General features: G+C 39.6%; 2 protein-coding genes and 1 long non-coding RNA gene across 5 annotated transcripts in view; 2 read left to right on the top strand and 1 right to left on the bottom strand.

Annotated features, from left to right (window-relative positions):
* The first annotated feature begins 1508 nt into the window (after positions 1-1508).
* LOC117516178 (gamma-glutamylaminecyclotransferase-like) lies at positions 1509-13338 on the top strand. Its single transcript, XM_034177087.1, has 2 exons — positions 1509-1646; positions 12312-13338. Exon 2 carries the CDS (start codon positions 12336-12338, stop codon positions 12801-12803), a length of 468 nt encoding a protein of 155 aa, XP_034032978.1. The 5' UTR covers positions 1509-1646; positions 12312-12335; the 3' UTR covers positions 12804-13338.
* A 380-nt stretch (positions 13339-13718) lies between these two features.
* LOC117516161 lies at positions 13719-19191 on the top strand. The gene is made up of 2 exons (XR_004562319.1): positions 13719-15305; positions 18539-19191. It is a non-coding gene; the product is annotated as an uncharacterized LOC117516161 (long non-coding RNA).
* The window catches only part of LOC117516023 (FERM, ARHGEF and pleckstrin domain-containing protein 1-like), a 186793-nt gene continuing 184359 nt past the window's right edge, over positions 19045-21478 (bottom strand). For all 3 annotated transcript variants that reach the window (XM_034176876.1, XM_034176892.1, XM_034176884.1), the window contains exon 28: positions 19045-19756. In XM_034176876.1, the coding sequence (XP_034032767.1) occupies positions 19681-19756 (76 nt within the window). In that variant the 3' untranslated portion in view covers positions 19045-19680. The remainder of the gene's footprint in view (positions 19757-21478) is intronic.

Genomic DNA, 21478 nt, shown 5'->3' with positions numbered 1-21478 from the left:
GGCGTGGAAGGAAAACTCACGCATGCGCACGAAGGTTCAAGCTTGGCTGACGTAAAAACATATGAATCAAACCCATATAGTTTTTTAAAAAAATAAAACGGTCAGCTTCTTTTCTAATAGACCTCGTATATATGAAGTTTTGCAGATATAGCTACTGATTCACTGTGCCCCGGTTTCCCCCAATTATGTTTCCCTGGGTGGTATTTTGTATACTTGTCTAGTAGCCTTGTTTTGAAAGCATTGACTGATGGAGCAGTGACAACTTTATCAGGTAGCCCATTCCACCATGGTATGACCCGATTGCTTAAGAAGGACAGTCTTTTGTCAGTATTTGTAGTGCTCCTTTTTAAGCGTAAAGTGTGCGCTCTGGTCTTCATATTCCTCATCACTTCTGGTATGTACTGTGTAGTGTTGTATAGTCCATGTACATATTTGAATGTGTTAATAAGGTCCCCCATAGTCTCTTGTATAGTAGAGAGGGTAGTTATGTTCAGTCTTTCTTCATATGGTGGGTCTATGTAGTCCCGACACTCTTGGTTGCTCATCTTTGGACACTTTCCACTAGATCTGCTAGTTACCATATGTATGGTGACCAAATCAGTGCCCCTTACTCAATGTGTGGTCGTATCAGTGACTTATACAGGGTGTTCAAAACTTCTTTGTCCACATATTCGAATGATCGCCACAGAAGTCCCGCCATTTGATTTGCTTTGGAGACAATGGATGCAATGTGGCTTTCAATGTCAAGTCTTGGTCAACAGTGACCCCCAGGTCTTTTTCTTGTTGTATAAATTCAAGAAGGATTTTTTTGCAGACTGATCCACCATATCATATTTGTAGTCAGGATGTTTTGTACAAATCCTTATCACTGTGCATTTGTCAGGGTGGAAAATTAATTGCCAATTATCTGCCCAGTTTTGCAGCTTATTAAGGTCTTCTTGCAGTATTCTACATCCCTCATTTCAACTTTAACATTTGACCCCTGTACAAAGTCAAACTGACCTTTGTCACCATTCTTGCTGTTTTTACTCCATAACTCCATGACATGACGTCACAGATAGTCCAAGCCTTACCTTTTTGGAATCTTTATGATCAGACAAATAAGGTGGTACAGTTTTCAATATGATTGGAGCATTTTTCATTTTTGACCCCTGTGTAATTCCTCAAATGACCCCCTACCTGGCTGCCTACTGAACATTCAAGTGGCCAATCGTGTTTTTCAAAAGAGTAATGTCTCAGAAGTATATAAGCAAATTTGATGCTTGTATCACCATTTGCAGGATTCCTCTGTAAATATTCTCTTATCTGCTGCACATAGATTACACGACAGTTGCGCAGTCACAAAAACGAATTTTAGTACGAGATTTTAACTTGACGTGTTGCTCGTCTCGCAACACTAGGTGTCGCTGTGGCCATATGTTTCAAATGATAGAAAACACCAGATCATTTAATCTGAATCAAGTTTCATTTGATTCGAGCTCTCAAACGGTACGGAGCTTTCCCGTCTGTATGTTTGTTGTTGCTGCTGTAACTAACTTTTATAAATTAACCCATTATCACGAGAAAACAAGCCACGTTCGTGGTGTTCAGAAAACGGCATTAAAATATTTGCAAGCCTGGCTGTTCTCGGCGTCCACACTCGCCTGGTAAGACAGACTGTTTTAAATAAAACATTTTTAAGGTACAGTCACTTGCCCAGTTCCGGATCACTGCTGTAGTTTTTGCGCCGCCGTTTCTCGTAATCAGCACGAATAAGTTAATACTTGGTACCAATGGAAAGATTGATGTTTTGTACATTGCAGAATACCACGCTGCACACATCTATGAAATGCTGTCTGTTATAAATGTTCATATAATTTATTGGTTGCTATTACTTAAGGGACGCTTTCCCACGGTTCAAATTAATTAGTGGGGGACAGGTAGTGGTCTGACCCCCATTAATTAAAACTTGGACTCTTCCAAAAGAGGTTAAAATAAACTGTTTTCACGTACCTGCGATTGTCAATATCTTAATGTATTTTTCATATTCATGTTTGGAAGAAAAAGGAAGAATCTTGCAATAGGATTCGAAGACACCCTTAAAATGGACTGTACCATTTTGGGCACACCCCTGCAATTCACCTGTTTGCCCTTTAGATTCTGGTTCTACCTGTCTGACTGCTTCACTCCCATCTTTATACAACCCCTGGCAATAATTATGGAATCACCGGCCTCGGAGGATGTTCATTCAGTTGTTTAATTTTGTAGAAAAAAAGCAGATCACAGACATGACACAAAACTAAAGTCATTTCAAATGGCAACTTTCTGGCTTTAAGAAACACTATAAGAAATCAGGAAAAAAAAATTGTGGCAGTCAGTAACGGTTACTTTTTTTAGACCAAGCAGAGGGAAAAAATATGGACTCACTCAATTTTGAGGAAAAAATTATGGAATCACCCTGTAAATTTTCTTCCCCAAAACTAACACCTGCATCAAATCAGATCTGCTCGTTAGTCTGCATCTAAAAAGGAGTGATCACACCTTGGAGAGCTGTTGCACCAAGTGGACTGACATGAATCATGGCTCCAACACGAGAGATGTCAATTGAAACAAAGGAGAGGATTATCAAACTCTTAAAAGAGGGTAAATCATCACGCAATGTTGCAAAAGATGTTGGTTGTTCACAGTCAGCTGTGTCTAAACTCTGGACCAAATACAAACAACATGGGAAGGTTGTTAAAGGCAAACATACTGGTAGACCAAGGAAGACATCAAAGCATCAAGACAGAAAACTTAAAGCAATATGTCTCAAAAATCAAAAATGCACAACAAAACAAATGAAGAACGAATGGGAGGAAACTGGAGTCAACGTCTGTGACCGAACTGTAAGCAACCGTCTAAAGGAAATGGGATTTACATACAGAAAAGCTAAACGAAAGCCATCATTAACACCAAAACAGAAAAAAACAAGGTTACAATGGGCTAAGGAAAAGCAATCGTGGACTGTGGATGACTGGATGAAAGTCATATTCAGTGATGAATCTCGAATCTGCATTGGGCAAGGTGATGATGCTGGAACTTTTGTTTGGTGCCGTTCCAATGAGATTTATAAAGATGACTGCCTGAAGAGAACATGTAAATTTCCACAGTCATTGATGATATGGGGCTGCATGTCAGGTAAAGGTACTGGGGAGATGGCTGTTACATCATCAATAAATGCACAAGTTTATGTTGATATTTTGGACACTTTTCTTATCCCATCAATTGAAAGGATATTTGGGGATGATGAAATCATTTTTCAAGATGATAATGCATCTTGCCATAGACCAAAAACTGTGAAAACATTCTTTGCAGAAAGACACATAGGGTCAATGTCATGGCCTGCAAATAGTCCGGATCTCAATCCAATTGAAAATCTTTGGTGGAAGTTGAAGAAAATGGTCCATGACAAGGCTCCAACCTGCAAAGCTGATCTGGCAACAGCAATCAGAGAAAGTTGGAGCCAGATTGATGAAGAGTACTGTTTGTCACTCATTAAGTCCATGTCTCAGAGACTGCAAGCTGTTATAAAAGCCAGAGGTGGTGCAACAAAATACTAGTGATGTGTTGGAGCGTTCTTTTGTTTTTCATGATTCCATAATTTTTTCCTCAGAATTGAGTGATTCCATATTTTTTCCCTCTGCTTGGTCTAAAAAAGTAACCATTACTGACTGCCACAATTTTTTTTTCCTGATTTCTTATAGTGTTAAAGCCAGAAAATTGCCATTTGAAATGACTTTAGTTTTGTGTCATGTCTGTGATCTGCTTTTTTTCTACAAAATTAAACAACTGAATGAACATCCTCCGAGGCCGGTGATTCCATAATTTTTGCCAGGGGTTGTAATGTGTAAAGGTGCCCTTGCACGACTTTGACCGGCGCACTTGCACACGCGTCGTTGTTATGATCGCACCCACTGTGTTCCCACCTGGATGCAGCGCTTTCTTCCACCGGCTGCCACACGCTCTGCGCTGGACACTGCATATATAAAATAATTATTTCATAGCGTATTAGTCATTTTCTCTGCAAGTTGGCTGCTGAAAACGGCTCTAATCGCTTCGTGAATTACAGAGGACCGCTCCAACCTGAGTTGTTTGCGCACGCGCTGAACGAGCTGGAGAAAGCCTTTGGAGCCGTCTTAAAAGGTAATTATTTGTCATGTTTACATTGTCATGGCTTAGCAAAACAGTTGCATGTTCTTTCCTTCTTGTGAGCAGCTGTAAAAGTATGTTTATGATAGATTTAACATCTCGTTATAATCTTTGAGACGAGCTGCGCTTTGATGCGGTGCAATGACGCAATTACTCACTCTGTTCACTTCTTTACTGAACTTGACGAGCTGTACGTCGTGTTGGCAAGCAGATTGCGCCACGTTGCACGACATTTATGCGTAAAAGATTTTTTTGAACATTTCAAAATTCTCTTTGCGCAGTTGTATGCGCCGGCGCCCCTCTCACATTCAGTCTACACCCATTAAAGATGAGTTTACTTTCCTGTACTACACAGGGCGTGCAAGTGCGTGCATCAAAGTCGTGCAAGTGTCAGGGCACCTTAATGCAAGCCAAAGGATGCAGCAGTAAGTTAATGTAAGTTGCAATTTAGCTTGATTAGTACGCTTTATTTTCTTAATTTCTGTTCCTCGGTTACATTGTGTCATGTGTCGAAGGATGAATGTGAAAGTTAGCTAGGTTGTGACTTTTGATGTGTTCTGGTTTAATGAATATCAGCGAAAGCCAACATATTCCATCCTCGATATTAGTTGCCTAATGTGAGATAAGGACTCCGTCTGCCCGATTGTCATTGTATAATTCACATTCTTCATGATGCAGAGCTGTCATTTGATCATCAGCTGTTCCTATTATTTTGTCCCATCCTGTGTGTGATGCCTTCATGTGTTGCTCACAAGGCCTTTTTTCTTCTGCATTACTCAATAAGCTTCTGTGACCCCTGAGATAGCACTGGTGCCCTTTGAGCTCTCACAGTTAATTATTGATCTGTTCAGTAACTGCCTAAGGTGCATCAAAAACAGTACAGGTGTGTTCTTTGCATTATTACTAGAGCCCGACCGACATGGATTTTTTTTGAGGCCGATGCCGATAACGATATTTGGATGAAAAAAATGCAGATAATCGATAAATCGGCTGATTTGCCGATAGCCGATAAATCAGCCGATATTTTTTTTTTTTAAATGAATAAAATGTTCTTTTTTGGACCCTTAACAAAAAAGGTATGAGGTAAAAGCTGAAGCTTTGTCCTCATATTGATTAACTTTATAACAGAGAAGAATTTTCAAATTCAAAAAATGCAAAAATGCAAATGGAGCAGTCAGGGGGCTATTCAAACAGACCAACTAGTAAGATATCACTCCTGAAAATGATCTTTGCCATATCACGTGAGGTAAATCTGCCCTAAGATTGGATTTTGGAAAACCATGTGACAGAGAACCAATTCCGATTGGACACTCACATTGCGCACGTCATCACACATCTTCTGTTAGGAGTACCAAGATGGCCGACGGTGGATCGAAAGTCCGCAGAGTTAACTTTTCAGCAAAGAAAAAAAAGTAAGTTTCTATCTCATGTCATTAAAAAGTTATTTACAATTTATTAAAGCTTGGTCCCAGCCATCGTATATGATGGCTTCGGCCCCAGAGAGTTAATGATGAAAGGCAGTAATTCCCAGAACCCTTACAGACGACCAGTGAATCTGAATGTTTCAACCTCTTAGCAGTAAACAAAAGTTTTTCATGCTAGAAATAAGGTCTACACAACGTGGGCTTAATAAAAAGCGTGACCGACGCAATGAAGCACATTTGACACATTACTACATAAACTTAAGTTAATCAAACTGAGTTGAACTGAAACGGGAACACACATGTACAATGTAAATCTACATTTTACATTGCCGACACAAACATTATTTCAGTAAAAGTTGTTTATGAGAAATTATCGGCGTTCTATCGGCAAAATTTCAGCCGATAGTGAGTACTTTGAAAAGGGCTTATATCGGCCAATAATATCGGCCGGCCGATATATTGGTCGGGATCTAATTATTACGAAACAAAGCTGACAGTTTTTGCTCAGATGTAAAATAAATAAATAAATATGCAGATGATTAGTCTTTCAAGCGCTTACTCCTGCACGTAAATACACTGTGCTAAATATAGCCTTAAAATTTGAAATTCATCATTTGATATGGATGTAGGGCGGCGTGGTGGTTTAGTGGTTAGAACTGTTGCCTCACAGCAAGAAGGTCATGGGATCGATTCCCACCTGTGGCCTTTCTCTGTGGAATTTGCATGTCCTCCACATGTTCGCATGAGTTAACTGCACCGTATCGGATCGCAAGTCCCTGCAGCGAGTAGTGAGGACGGCTGAGAAGATCATCGGTGTCTCTCTTCCCACCATCACAGACATTTACACCACACGCTGCATCCGCAAAGCAACCAGTATTGTGAATGATCACACACCCCCCTCACATTCACTCTTCACCCTCCTACCGTCTGGAAAAAGGTACCAAAGCATCCGGGCCCTCACGTCCAGACTGTGCAACAGCTTCTTCCCCCAAATAATCAGACTCCTTAACAACCAGAGTCTGGTCTGAACAGTCACACATATTTCAGTGACTGGACTGAACACACACACACACACACACACACACACACACACACACACACACACACACACACACACACACACACACACACACACACACACACACACACACACACACACACACACACACACAATCTCATCTTTTAAGAGTGCAATGTTTATGGTCAATAACTGCTGCTATGCTTTCACTTTATAAAAAATGGTCACAGCCGCACTTTACTGCCTACCTGTATTTATTATTGTTTATTGTTTATCGTGATAAATCATAATAATATTCTTTGTAGCACCTTTGGTCCTGGAGGAACGTTTTGTTTCACTGTGTATATGGTTGAAATGACAATAAAACTACTTGAACTTGAACATTTCCCGTCCCTACCCTTTGTCAACTGGCTACCTTGACAGCTGCACGTGACAAGATAGCATAGTGGGTGTAATCCGTAGTTTAGTAATCTTTTTTCAGAAAGTATTTATGCTTATATTCACTATTTAGAATTGTACGTATGGAGCTCTGATGTGTTCCCCCCACCCCACTTTTGTTGTGGCTTTTTACATTTATCAACAATTTTGTCTTGAGAAAAATCAAATCTCACAACAAGTCATGGTTTTGCTCATTGTTTTGGCCATGAAGGATACACTTATATTGCAGAAAATTCCCCCCTGTGACTTTTTCAAAATTCAAGATGCCGTTCAAAATGGCTGCAATTTTTATTCGTTATTAAACATACCTGTGATTTAAGTGTCTAAATATGTTTTCATAGCATGCAAAACCCTTTACTATGATTACCTAGAGCTTGTAGGTGAGAGCTTCTGAGATAATTCAAGATAATATCCAGATTTTACCATTTTAGATCTAGATGTTATGGACAGTGATTCACCTTGTGCGTAATCATTATCAAAGGCCTTCCATAATTCTCAGCTGTTGTCTTCACCTCTGCGAACATTGTTTGTGTGTGTGTGTGACTGAAACAAGAAATAATCGAAAGGAGAAATTATTTGCAAATGAAAATTTAGTTTAAAGAATATATACATAAATACAATGGTGGCCACTTTAATAATAATAATAATAATAATACATTTTATTCATATTGCACTTTACATTTGTAAACAAATCTCAAAGTGCCACAGAGGTTAAACAAGAAGCATAAAACAACAATCAACAACAATAAAACAAGATAAATTAAAATCCGTTAAAATTAGCAACTATAATTCATAAGCTTTCTGAAATAAAAACGTTTTAAGATTTGATTTAAGAGTCCACTGACTGTGGCGCCCTCAGGTGGATGGGCAGGGCATTCCACAGGCGTGGTGCTGCTGCCTGAAAGGCTCTGTCCCCCATTGTGTGGAGCTTAGTTTTGGGGACCTGGAGGAGGTGACTGTTGTTTGAGCGGAGGCGTCTCATGGGCTCATGGGGGGACAGAAGTTCTTTGAGGTACACTGGTGCACCACCACAGACACACTGATAGGTCAGGAGGCAGATCTTATATCCCACCCTGAACCTAACAGGAAGCCAATGGAGTTTGTTTAGGATGGGAGTAATGTGTTGAGTTTTTGGCACCCCCATCAGGATCCTGGCAGCACAGTTTTGAATGGACTGGAGACGTTGTAAATTTCTGCCAGAGATCCCGATGAGGAGTGCATTACAATAGTCCAGCCTGGAGGAGACAAAGGCGTGGACCAGCCTCTCAGCATCAGACAACGACAAGGAGGGGCGGAGTTTGGAAATGTTCCTGAGATGAAAGAATGCTGTCTTACAGATATGCTGGATATGGGTGTCAAATGAAAGGTTTGGGTCAAAACGGACTCCCAAGTTTGTAACAGATGTTGATAACGGAATGTTGTGGCCAGAAAATGAAAATACTTTTGAGGGGGGATGATTTCAGTTGATGTGGAGTGCCAATGAGAATGGCTTCAGTTTTTGTGCTGTTTAGCTGGAGAAAATTGTCATTCATCCACGCCCTTGTCTCCTCCAGGCAGGCAGTGAGAGTGTGAATGGAAAATGAGGAAGTGTGGTCCAATCTGACATAGAGCTGAGTATCATCAGCATAGCAATGGAAGGATATTCCATGCCTGCTGATGATGTGGCCCAAGGGGAGCATATAGATGGAAAATAAGGACTTTGGAATCTACTATGGCCACATCTTGTTTCCAAACATTTCTAATAATTGTAATCTTTAGATAATGATTGTCAAGTGTTTGTCATGCCTTGATACACACTTTTAGACACTTAAAAAATTAGGCATTTAACCTTTCCAGAATCAAATACATGTACAAATGATTGAACTGGCAGTCACTTTGGACACCATCTTGGATATTGAAAAGGCCACGGGGGGTGATGAATTTTCATGTGTGATTCTACCTTTTTCTGGAGCTATCCTTAAAATTTCAGGTTTAGTATAATACTTTTTCCTGCTGAAACTCATACCATTTGGAGTCTGGTCTAAGAACGGACATGAAAAACACCTTCTGCAGTTTCAGCAATTAAAATGGAATAACGTCGATTGAAAGAGTAAAGTTTGACAATTTCATTCATAATCCTTTGTGAGAAAATCTGATTAATACTGATGAATAAAGTTTCAGTATAATATGCAGCAAACCCAGTGAAAAATTTTTACAGTACATTTGTGTTGAAATTTCAAATATCAGCATTAACTGAAGATTGACGTGAGGAACCTTGGGGTAATTTTTGATCCTACGTTGTTCTTTGACCTCTACATTAGAAATATTACGAGGACTGCTTTATTCCATCTGCATAATAGGGTGAAGATTCGTCCCATCCTGTCTATGGCTGATGCTGAGACCCTGATTCATGTGTTTGTCTCTTCTAGATTGGACTACTGCAATGTTCTATTTTATGGTTTACCGCAATCCAGCATTAGGGGTCTCCAATTGGTTCAAAATGCTGCTGCCAGACCTTTGACATGAAGCAGAACATTTGACCACATTACACCCATTTTGGCATCTCTTCATTGGCTTCTTGTCCCAGTGAGATCAGATTTTAAGGTTCTGCAACTAGTCTATAAAATTGTTCATGGACTGGCACCTCCCTATCTACCTGACCTAATTAAACCCTGCGTACTGGCCCGGGCTTTACGTTCTCAGGGTGCAGGACTACTTTGTGTCCCTAGGGTGAATAAAAAGTCTGCGGGTCTTAGAGCTTTCTCTTGTCATGCCCCTGTTCTGTGGAATGATCTCCCTGTGTCAATAAAACAGTCAGATTCTGTAGAGACTTTCAAGTCCAGACTTAAGACACACTCATTTTCCCTTTCGTATGGCTACTATACTGGCATAGTATAGTTCTATGCTTTTTACTCTTTTAATTCATTTCATTAGGAAATGGAGTGGGCCGCGGCCTCAACTTTGTCTAAATTCTGGGTCTTTTAGTGAAGCTTAGGGCTAGTGGCCGGCGATTACTTTAGTGTTTCTTCGGTTTTTCTTGTTGCTTAATGGTGACAAATTACACTGTATTTGTTGTCTTTCTGATGCTTGATTCTGCTTTTTTTTTTTTTCTTTTCTCTCTGTTTGAGGTGTGGCTCCATCCAGAGATGGGTGTGGTATCTGTTCCGGAAACCGTCCTGTGCACCGGCAACATTTCCTGTATGGGTGATTCTTTAACTACGGGCACTATTGGCCTTGTAAATGTAATTTCCACCACACCATTGCCTTACAATATAAAGCGCTTTGGGGCAACTGTTTGTTGTGATTTGGCGCTATATACATGTGCTCTGATGTCACTGTTTATCTCCATAGAAACTACCCAAACAATCTTTCATACAAACTGTTTAGGGACATTACAGTGTTGTGGTGGAAATTACGGCAATAGTGTGGGACAACTACATTTTGTTAAAAAAAAATCACAACAGTTGTATGACATTGAATACCCCAATTATGTTTTGATTATTTTACTGATATTTTATTCAGAGATATTTTAAAACATTAGAAAAAATGTTATTTTACCATTCATTTTTATCATTGAAGATCAAAAGTCGGGGTGTGGGACAAGCACAAAACGGCAATATTTGCATATAATGATGCTGAAAAAAGGTGAAAAAGTCATCATAGACTACTAGAACAAATTTCTTAACACACTTTCATTGTAAAGATAACTATAAAAGTGTGAAATTTCCCCTTTGTTTTTCATACAATATGATCAAAGGACATAAGTGCCCGTAGTCTAAGAATCACCCGTATGTTCGTTTTGTGAATTGTTTTGTAATTTGTGTCTGTAGCATGGACCAAGCAGAGGGTCACCCCTTTGAGTCTGGTCTGCTTGAGGTTTCTTCCTCAGAGGTAGTTTTTCCTTACCACTGTTGCTCTGGGGGTTGGTAAGGTTAGACCTTACTTGTGTGAAGCGCCTTGAGGCAACCTTGTTGTGATATGGCGCGATATAAATGAAAATAAATTGAAATTGAAGGTTACAGTTTTACAACGTTAATTGTTAATTATTGATCACTCACCATTTTTCACGTTTTGAGCTAGTTGCACCTGTGGGTCCCAGTCTTTTCTGGTGCAGTAGATAGGATGAGTCGTCCCATTAGACATCTGGGAGCATGTGCTGTCCACAACACCAATGAAGCCATCAGAGTAGTATAAATTAGGTTCGAGAGATTAAAAGACAACGCTGCCAAAAAACACCAATATGATTTGCCAATTTTGAACATTATCTACGTTTCTTTTACTAAATACTAATGGCCCATTCACACACTGACCATTAGCCTGGCCAAACAGCACAGAGGTCGACCAGACTCCACCAGACGCAAGTGGACGTCGGTCGGGCAACGCTAATGTTCGTCTTGGTGTCGGAAAAATTTTCAACATGCTTAAAATCTTCTGGAGTTCATGCTAAAACACCGGCAAAAGCTGAGCTTTGCTACCGTTACATCACCTCCACAAGTACCCTGTTACTTGCTTTGTTTGCCTCCACCAGCCAAGGTTCGAGGCTTGACAAGATGCACCACTACCTCTGGGTTCCTTGGGATTGAAGAAATATGAAGAAAAGTGAAGGAATGTGTAGACCTGTCTTGATGACGCACCAGTAGCAAGTGATGCATTGGCAGAGTTACGCTGAGTTTATATTGGCTACATCATGTGATGTCACAAACTTTGAGTCGACTATCATCTCTGCAAGCTACGCCACTGCTCCGGACAGTGTGTCACCAAAGTGCACACCCTCTGATGATGAAAGCTGAAATACACCAAATAGTAAGTCAGTGGACTGTCATCAAACATCACCCTCTGCTGAGCTACTCAACCTGCACTGAAGACAGGAAATTTAGACCCCTGGAGTGAACCTTCTCCAGCATTTCAGAGATTTTTGAGAATCTGCTGCATCAGCTTGCATCAGTCACTTCACGTCATAATGTGAATGGGCCCCAACACTATAAAGCTTTGGTGTTACGTAACAGAATATTGAAGAATGGCACTTGAAGCCAAATATTTTCGTCACAGATTTCACTTTTTTGGGGGGGGGGGCTTTGGTGAGCTGTCAGGGTTACCAATGGGAATTGCAAAAAGAGGGCGGGGAAAAAAAGGTGTGCTGTCATTTGGTGGCTGGTACTTCTTGTACTTTGGACAAAAACTGAAGTCATCACAGTTACAGCCTGATGCAAAGTCCCTGACCCTTTGAGGAAATGATTCTTAATAGCCTTTTTTTCTTCATTTTTAACTTGCTTTTTATGTTGCAGTTGTGTCTACGACCCTGCTTCCACATGGCTCATGTCTTTGTGTACGGCACTCTGAAGAAGGGCCAACCCAACTACCACCAAATGCTAGACTGCACCAATGGAAAGGCAGAGTTCCTCGCCACAGCGTGCACCACACAGAAATTTCCTCTCATCATTGCGAGCAAGTATAATATTCCTTTCCTTCTCAACATTCCCGGCCAGGGCCACTATGTCCAAGGGGAGATCTACAAGGTGAATGACAAGATGCTGAAATTTCTGGATGACTTTGAAAGCGTTCCCACCATGTACCAGCGGACTCTGCTGAAACTGGAGGTAAAGGAGTGGGTAGGATCAAAGGATGGAGAGGAGGCACCGAAACCCGGGAGCATCGTGGAAGCGTTGGTGTATAGCACAACAACGTACAAGCCACACTGGCTTTCGCTGCCATGCTACGAAAGCTACGACTCTGATGGCGATCACGGGCTACAGTATTTTTGCAGAGAATGCAGGTGAAGTTACCTATTGGTTAGATATTTAACAGACATTACAGAATACTATGTGAGATATCAAACGTAAAAAGTCACTGCAGCTCGCTAGGCCTGCCGAACGCTATAACGCATCGCTTTTAATAAAAAAAAAAATGCATTGAATTCCAGCGTTGTGCAGCTGGGTGACGGAGACGATATTTAAGAGAATCAGTGTGAAATTTCAGGATGTAATCCAAAGAATAAGTGATAAAACACCATTTACACCTGACCAGCAGTCAGCCAACCAGAGTACATAGTAAAAATAGCATTTTTCTATTTTATAGAAATAATTCGCCATGTAAGATGTCAAGGTTCTGAATATTTTTCACAGTAGCAGAATGCTGCTGACAGTGGAAATTGAAGGTTTTTGACATACCATTTGTAATATTTAAGAATAAGGTAGTTTGAACCACCAGAAATTTAAAAAGTGTGGCAGCATATGATTTTAGTTACTTTGATGTGGGACTTGTTTCAAAAATAAAATTGTCATTTCAGATAAATGTAATTTCAGTTGCACTTACAAGAAGAGACACTTGGTGTTTTTGCAGTTTCATAGAATCAAGGAATATTTTCATCATATTTTGTCTGGAGCTCATTTTGTTAGAGAAAATTGTATCGCAAATTTACAATTGTGAATCAAACCAAATCGTAAGTTGAGATTGTCTGAACTGTGTGAAAAAAACAAACCTTTTCCCCCCTCCAATATCTAATTTGGTTTATGTCAAATCTAGTACCTATAAAAATCTCTATTTGTTTATTTATCTCTGTTTATTGCTACAATTTCTGTTTTACCTTCAGCTTTTCCTGGAAAGTCACTCAACTTTTTTATAGATCTTCCTGATTGCTTTTCAGGACATCCTAATCCCAGAAGGAAAAAGTAAGACATGTTTCTAGGTTTTGTTTCGATATAAACAATGTTTTCTCACTTTTATGTAAAGTAGCAAAAAAATTCAGAAAATTGAGAGTACAACAGCAAATATTTGCAATTTTTGAATGAAATCTCCATTGGTTTGTTTCTTGAACAAGACAGCATGTGACTAAGCAAAAGACTAAAGACAAACAAAACATTTCACAGTGTTACAAATTATTGTACAAAAGTTGACTTACAAATTAAAAAAAAAACAAAATCCTGACTTGTCACTTCTGCTCAGACTGCTAACACATTTATACATTGAGACGTAGAGATTGTCAAAGAAAACACTCATCACCTCGAGTGCGTTCACATGCAACACTTTGCACATATCCTATAGTTTAGATCTGAGTCAGCAATTAAACAACCTTGCAGTGTGCATTTATTAACACCATTATACACAAAACACCGTGACAAAAAGTGTCTGACATCCTCACCTCTTTGAAGTTCTCAGAATTGTCTGAACTTTAAACATGCGTAAACATTTCTTAGTGGAAAGTCACTTTCAGAGGGGAATTTAAACAGATTTTTATTTTCTTGATGGGGGATTATTTGGGATGGGGCAACATAATTTGAAGTAAATGTAAAATAGCATCCTAAAGTGGATTTCAGTTCTGTGTGTTGTGTGTACACAGATATACAATATATATATTATACACCACACACACACACGTTAAGTCACATATACAGTACAACGAGAGGGTTTTCAAGGTGTTTTGAAAATACAAAGTCCCAAAATTGGCAGAGATTTATGCATGAAAATGTTTCAGTGAGCTTTGTGGTAATGTTTCAGAAATCCAAAAAACAAAAAAAAAAAAAAAACTGCTGTTTCGAGGAGGGAAAGTCACCTAACTGCAAACTGCATTACTGAAGAGTGATTAAAAAGGAGGGAAATACATACCACCCAAAACTCTCTATTCAATTCAAACAATCTAAAATTAACCTCATCAGAATTAGGGAAAGAGCTGTTATATTCTTGAAAAAAAGGACTTCTGTTCCCCTCGTGACTTACTGGTCAGAATTTCTAGCAAAATGCCACAGATTCAGGAAGTTAATTTATAAAAATGCATTACACAGAGCTGCATAAGAAAAAAAAAATCAGAGTTGCCCCATTCAAGTTAAACCTGTCCGGATTGCAAATTCCAGTCTGAGTGGGGTATCAGTTGCTCCTGGTGTGCAAATTGAGCAACTTGCATGGCAGCACCCTGACATTATCGTGTGAACGGGTGAATGTGAGGCATCACTGTAAAGCACTTTGACTAAGAATGTGCTCTATACATGTAGTCCATTTTAAATACTTTCCACTCATATGTCTTATTTCATAATGGTTCAGTCAAGATTTCAACCCGTGTCTTATAAAATGAGCAGGTATGCAATTTTTTTTTTGAAGAGATGAGGGGATGCACCAGTTGCCCGCTTTGATTGGCTGCCATCCATGACCCAAGGTGGTTCTGTGGTATGGATACAGCAACACATGGCAACAGTGCACGCAACCAGAGCTGACTTGGCATAAAGCGAGACCTTCAGCGTGATTGGATGATTGCCCACTTCAATTCTACTGGCTGGTTATCTGTTACAGTGTATTCAGAAGTATTCACAGTGCTTCACTTTTTTCACATCTATGTTACAGCCTTATTCCAAAATGAATGAAATTAATTTTGTTCCTCAAAATTCTAAACATAATACCCCATAATGATAACGTGGGGAAAAAGTTTTTTTTTTTAAGGTTTTTTTTCAAATTTATTAAAATTATTAGGACAACCATCGCTGCAGCAATCCACAAATCAGCCTGTATAGTAGAGTGGCCTGATGGAAGGCACTCCTTAGTAAAAGGCACAAGGCAGCCTGCCATGTGCCAAAAGGCACCTGAAGGACTCTCAGACCATGAGAAACAAAATCCTCTGGTCTGATGACAAATCAAATCAATTTTATTTATATAGCGCCAAATCACAACAAACAGTTGCCCCAAGGCGCTTTATATTGTAAAAGGCAAAGCCATACAATAATTACGGAAAAACCCCAACGGTCAAAACGACCCCCTGTGAGCAAGCACTTGGCGACAGTGGGAAGGAAAAACTCCCTTTTAACAGGAATAAACCTCCAGCAGAACCAGGCTCAGGGAGGGGCAGTCTTCTGCTGGGACTGGTTGGGGCTGAGGGAGAGAACCAGGAAAAAGACATGCTGTGGAGGGGAGCAGAGATCAATCACTAATGATTAAATGCAGAGTGGTGCATACAGACCAAAAAGAGAAAGAAACACTCAGTGCATCATGGGAACCCCCCAGCAGTCTAAGTCTATAGCAGCATAACTAAGGGATGGTTCAGGGTCACCTGATCCAGCCCTAACTATAAGCTTTAGCAAAAAATGAAGTTTTAAGCCTAATCTTAAAGTAGAGAGGGTGTCTGTCTCCCTGATCCGAATTGGGAGCTAGTTCCAGAGGAGAGGAGCCTGAAGCTGAAGGCTCTGCCTCCCATTCTACTCTTAAAAACCCTAGGAACTACAAGTAAGCCTGCAGTCTGAGAGCGAAGCGCTCTATTGGGTGATATGGTACAATGAGGTCCCTAAGATAAGATGGGACCTGATTATCAAAACCTTATAAGAAGAAGAATTTAAATTCTATTCTAGAATTAACAGGAAGCCAATGAAGAGAGGCCAATATGGGTGAAATATGCTCTCTCCTTCTAGTCCCCATCAGTACTCTAGCTGCAGCATTTTGAATTAACTGAAGGCTTTTCAGGGAACTTTTAGGACACCTGATAATAATGAATTACAGTAGTCCAGCCTAGAGGAAATAAATGCATGAATTAGTTTTTCAGCATCACTCAGACAAGACCTTCTAATTTTAGAGATATTGCGCAAATGCAAAAAAAGCAGTCCTACATATTTGTTTAATATGCGCATGAATGACATATCCTGATCAAAAATGACTCCAAGATTTCTCACAGTATTACTAGAGGTCAGGGTAATGCCATCCAGAGTAAGGATCTGGTTAGACACCATGTTTCTAAGATTTGTGGGGCCAAGTACAATACTTCAGTTTTATCTGAGTTTAAAAGCAGGAAATTAGAGGTCATCCATGTCTTTATGTCTGTAAGACAATCCTGCAGTTTAGCTAATTGGTGTGTGTCCTCTGGCTTCATGGATAGATAAAGCTGGGTATCATCTGCGTAACAATGAAAATTTAAGCAATGCTGTCTAATAATACTGCCTAAGGGAAACATGTATAAAGTGAATAAATTGGTCCTAGCACAGAACCTTGTGGAACTCCATAATTAACCTTAGTCTGTGAAGAAGATTCCCCATTTACATGAACAAATTGTAATCTATTAGATAAATATGATTCAAACCACCGCAGCGCAGTGCCTTTAATACCTATGGCGTGCTCTAATCTCTGTAATAAAATTTTATGGTCAACAGTATCAAAAGCAGTACTGAGGTCTAACAGGACAAGCACAGAGATGAGTCCACTGTCTGAGGCCATAAGAAGATCATTTGTAACCTTCACTAATGCTGTTTCTGTACTATGATGAATTCTAAACCCTGACTGAAACTCTTCAAATAGACCATTCCTCTGCAGATGATCAGTTAGCTGTTTACAACTACCCTTTCAAGAATTTTTGAGAGAAAAGGAAGGTTGGAGATTGGCCTATAATTAGCTAAGATAGCTGGGTCAAGTGATGGCTTTTTAAGTAATGGTTTAATTACTGCCACCTTAAAAGCCTGTGGTACATAGCCAACTAATAAAGATAGATTGATCATATTTAAGATCGAAGCATTAATTAATGGTAGGGCTTCCTTGAGCAGCCTGGTAGGAATGGGGTCTAATAGACATGTTGATGGTTTGGAGGAAGTAACTAATGAAAATAACTCAGAACAATCGGAGAGAAAGAGTCTAACCAAATACCAGCATCACTGAAAGCAGCTAAAGAGAACGATATGTCTTTGGGATGGTTATGAGTAATTTTTTGTCTAATAGTTAAAATTTTATTAGCAAAGAAAGTCATGAAGTCATTACTAGTTAAAGTTAAAGGAATACTCGGCTCAATACAGCTCTGACTTGAATGACACAAAGATTTAACTCTTTGGTGCGAATGCTAGGCGTCATGTTTGGAGGAAACCAGGCACCATCCTTACAGTGATGCATGGTGGTGGCAGCATCATGCTGTGGGGATGTTTTTCCGCAGCAGGAACTGGGAGACTAATCAGGATGGGGGAAAGAAGAATGCAGCAATGTACAGGGTCATCCTGAATGAAAACCTGATCCAGAGCGCTCTTGACCTCAGACTGGGGTGACAGTTCATCTTTCAGCAGGACAATGACCCTAAAGACACAGCTAAGATATCAAAGGAGTGGCTTCAGGGCAACTCCGTAAATGTCTTTGAGTGGCCCAGCCAGACCTAAATCCGACTGAACATCTCTGGAGAGATCTGAAAATAGCTGTGCACCGACACTCCCCATCCAACCTGATGGAGCCTGAGAGGTGCTGCAAAGAGGAATGGGTAAAACTGTCCAAAGACAGGTGCACCAAGCTTATGGCATCATATTCAAGAAGACTTGAAGCTGTAATTGCTGCCAAAGGTGCATCAACAAAGTACTGAGCAAAGCGTGTGAATACTTATGTACATGTGATTTCTTTTTCTTTTTTAATAAATCTGCCAAAAAACAAAACAAAAAAAAAAAAACAACCTTTTTCACGTTGTCATTATGGGGTGTTGTGAGTAGAATTTTGAGGGAGTCCATCTTGGAATAAGGCTGCAACAGAACAAAATGTGGAAAAAGTGAAGCACTGTGAATATTTTCCGGGTGCACAGTGTAAACTTACACAATGTGCCTCCATGTGGTGGTGGTGAGAAATTGCAGCTGAAATCAAAGGAGTGACGTGGGTCTACTGAGGGCCGCCTATGATTTATTTTTTGAGGGGGGAGCGTAGACTACACTGTTCCTGAGACTTTTCTGCAGGTGTCACATTTGACTTTGAACAGACACACACACACAGTGGAGAAGCAGGCAAATTAGCCTCAAATAATGTTTTATGAAGATGCCCATTTCCTGAGGGTGAAATGTAAACATGCAGCATTCACTTGGAAATCTGCACATGACCTTCAGCTCAAACACAGGGTAAAGCAAACCCATCACAGGAGGCCATGTTCCTATGAAGTTTCAGTCAAAAGTAAAATTTAATCAAAGAGACGGACTCTGAGGAACTCGGTCAAGACAAAACAGGAAAAATGACTCCTGTGCAATATTAAACAAAAAAAATGTACCTGAAAGAGTCATCAAATACGAATAAGTATGGACTCAGTATTTATGCAAAGTGGAACAAATTTCAGGTTTTATTTTGTGCAAAAGGAAAAAAAAAAAAAACATTTTGACTTCAGTGTACAATAACAAAAAAGCTTCACTGCTTAGAATTCAGACAAATCTGATCATCTTAAGGGGCCGAATACTTTTCAGACAGAGATTCCCAAACTGCTTCAATTCCACAGAAAGGTTAAGTTCGGAACCTCCAAATCATCCACACAACACAAACTGGAATTGCACATGGTGCACAAACACGCTTCGGTACCAAAAATACTTCCATGTTTCCATTTTCATGTTTGCAACTGTCACCACATTCCTGTAAACAGGACATGATGCCGGCCTGGATTTTATCCTCCGTATTAAAGCTACGTATGTGGCTGTGCACATGCGAACATCGCTGGCACAAACAAGGTCAGAAACAGTCTGGAAGGGAAAAACTGTCAGTAAAGGTGTGTGGTTTAGAAAAAAAATATTAAGTTGCATTATAACAGACTGCCTCAAATCCAAAAGTACTGCAGCTCCTGTGTGACCTCAGACTGGTGCGTGCCAAAGGTCAGCTTGTGTAGATGTGAGTGCCTGCTGTGTGCAGGACGATTCCATCTCTCCTGGCGTTTGTGCACGGTGAGGACTGGAGCTGACGGAGACAGAGCTTTCAATAAAGATCCTTCCTGCTGCTCGACAGTGAACGACTGGAAGAGCAGGTGGCGCTGCGGATCACCTCCATCCACCTGCACAGGACAAAAACAAAAAAACGGCATGAACAAAGTGCAACAAAACACAAGCTTTAAAATCAATTACCTCTTAGCAAAAATACAGAATCTATGCAGAACTGCATTTCATGACTGGAGGTATTTGAACACACCTGTTTATCGAATAAATGATAAAACATGTAAACAACTTTCTAGACGGGAACAATTCCTCTCTCTCTTGGCAGTATTTCTGCATTGTGGCGTCTCTGCGGCAGCCTGCAATTCAGTCCAAGAGTACGCTGATTTTTTTTCATGTGATTGTTGGTTCCAGTCCAGTCATTCAAGGCTTCACAAACACTGATTTACTCGATAGTGCACAAGGTTTATTTTAGGCAAAATTTTAAATAAATTATTGAATAAATTATTTTTATTAAAGAAGTATCAACTTTTTGGTTATTTTTACTAAAGGTTGATGCACATGGTTCATTTAAACACTAGTGGAAATTTTAAATATTTGATGGCAACTCCTATATTTATAGTTTCTGGGTATGGTAAATGTCATTCTGTAGATTTTAAAAGAAAGAAAGTTTAAAAAAAAGTGCATTTCAAGACAGCTGGAGGATTGTGGAGTTTAAAGGATTAAAAATGGCCTATAAAACTTCTAAATATTAAGTGGCTATCCTTTGTGTGAGAGAACAAGTCTGCAATAACAAAACCCTTAACTGGAATAAGCGGTTAATGAGTGAGTGAGTGATTATATATGTAGGAAAAATACGCTGAAATATGATGGTTTCTATACCAGATTAAGCTGACCTGCATCATTTGTGAACTAAGCAACTGAAAATGTTGTTCTTGCTCAAGAACATATTGGAAATAAGAAAACAAACAGTATCCGACTACAGGAACAAGGAAATATCATATCTGCGAGCAGAGCTGAGCAGTCAAGGCCAGAAAAGCCTCGACATTCTCACAATGAGAATGTGTTTTCAGAATTTAATATTTTCAATCATGATACATTTATTTCACAAAATCATATCTGCCATTCATTTATTTAATATTATTGCCATTCTATACAGCAATTAAGTCTTATTTCTGAACTGTGCTGCTTCCAGATCAGCCGATAACAGAGTTTTGTTTTATCCAACCAGATATCCCCCCTGCTGTCTCTGGGTGAAAAATTTTCTTGGAGGCCTTCAGAATATGAAGTGAAAACTCCTGCTGTTAAAACAAATGGGGACGATGTTGTGGAGTGACATGTTGTTTAACCAAACAGATTTGGAGTTTGCTATGTTGGGTAGGTTATATGACATTTGTAGCTTTCAAGCTGGCTTGTGGCAACAACAGCAGTGTGGGCTGCAGAGGCAGTTCTACACTGAATTACTCCCCGGACAAGACTCCTCCGAGCGCCCCCCCCCCCAAAAAAAACACTAAATTTTGCACAAGCAGCCATTTTTTTATTATTATTTCTAATATTTTAGAAGTACCCCTGAAATTGCAATTGAAACTGAGATCAAAAGACCGCAGGCTACAATATAAGCTTTATACAAAACATCCATGAATTGCAAATTTGAATGAACATGCCCTGTTATATTCACTTAATCTAGTTCTGTCAACTGGTCCCACAAACCTCGTTTAACTATTAAACAAAATATACTGTAAAATACAACACAATTGTACATTTTGTTAAATTCATTATTTTTTTTTACAACCACGTTATGTGGTGAGAGTTAACAAAACTAGATTAAGTACATATATCTTATA

This window comes from Thalassophryne amazonica, chromosome 1, assembly GCF_902500255.1.
Source record: "Thalassophryne amazonica chromosome 1, fThaAma1.1, whole genome shotgun sequence".
NCBI classification, from domain to species: domain Eukaryota; kingdom Metazoa; phylum Chordata; class Actinopteri; order Batrachoidiformes; family Batrachoididae; genus Thalassophryne; species Thalassophryne amazonica.
Note: the sequence above shows the minus strand (reverse complement) of the source record. Positions and strands in the feature narration are given on the sequence as shown.

What these genes read in the sequence shown, in the direction of transcription:
- LOC117516178 (XM_034177087.1), top strand. Translation starts at nt 12,336, where the DNA reads ATGGCTCATGTCTTTGTGTACGGCACTCTGAAGAAGGGCCAACCCAAC.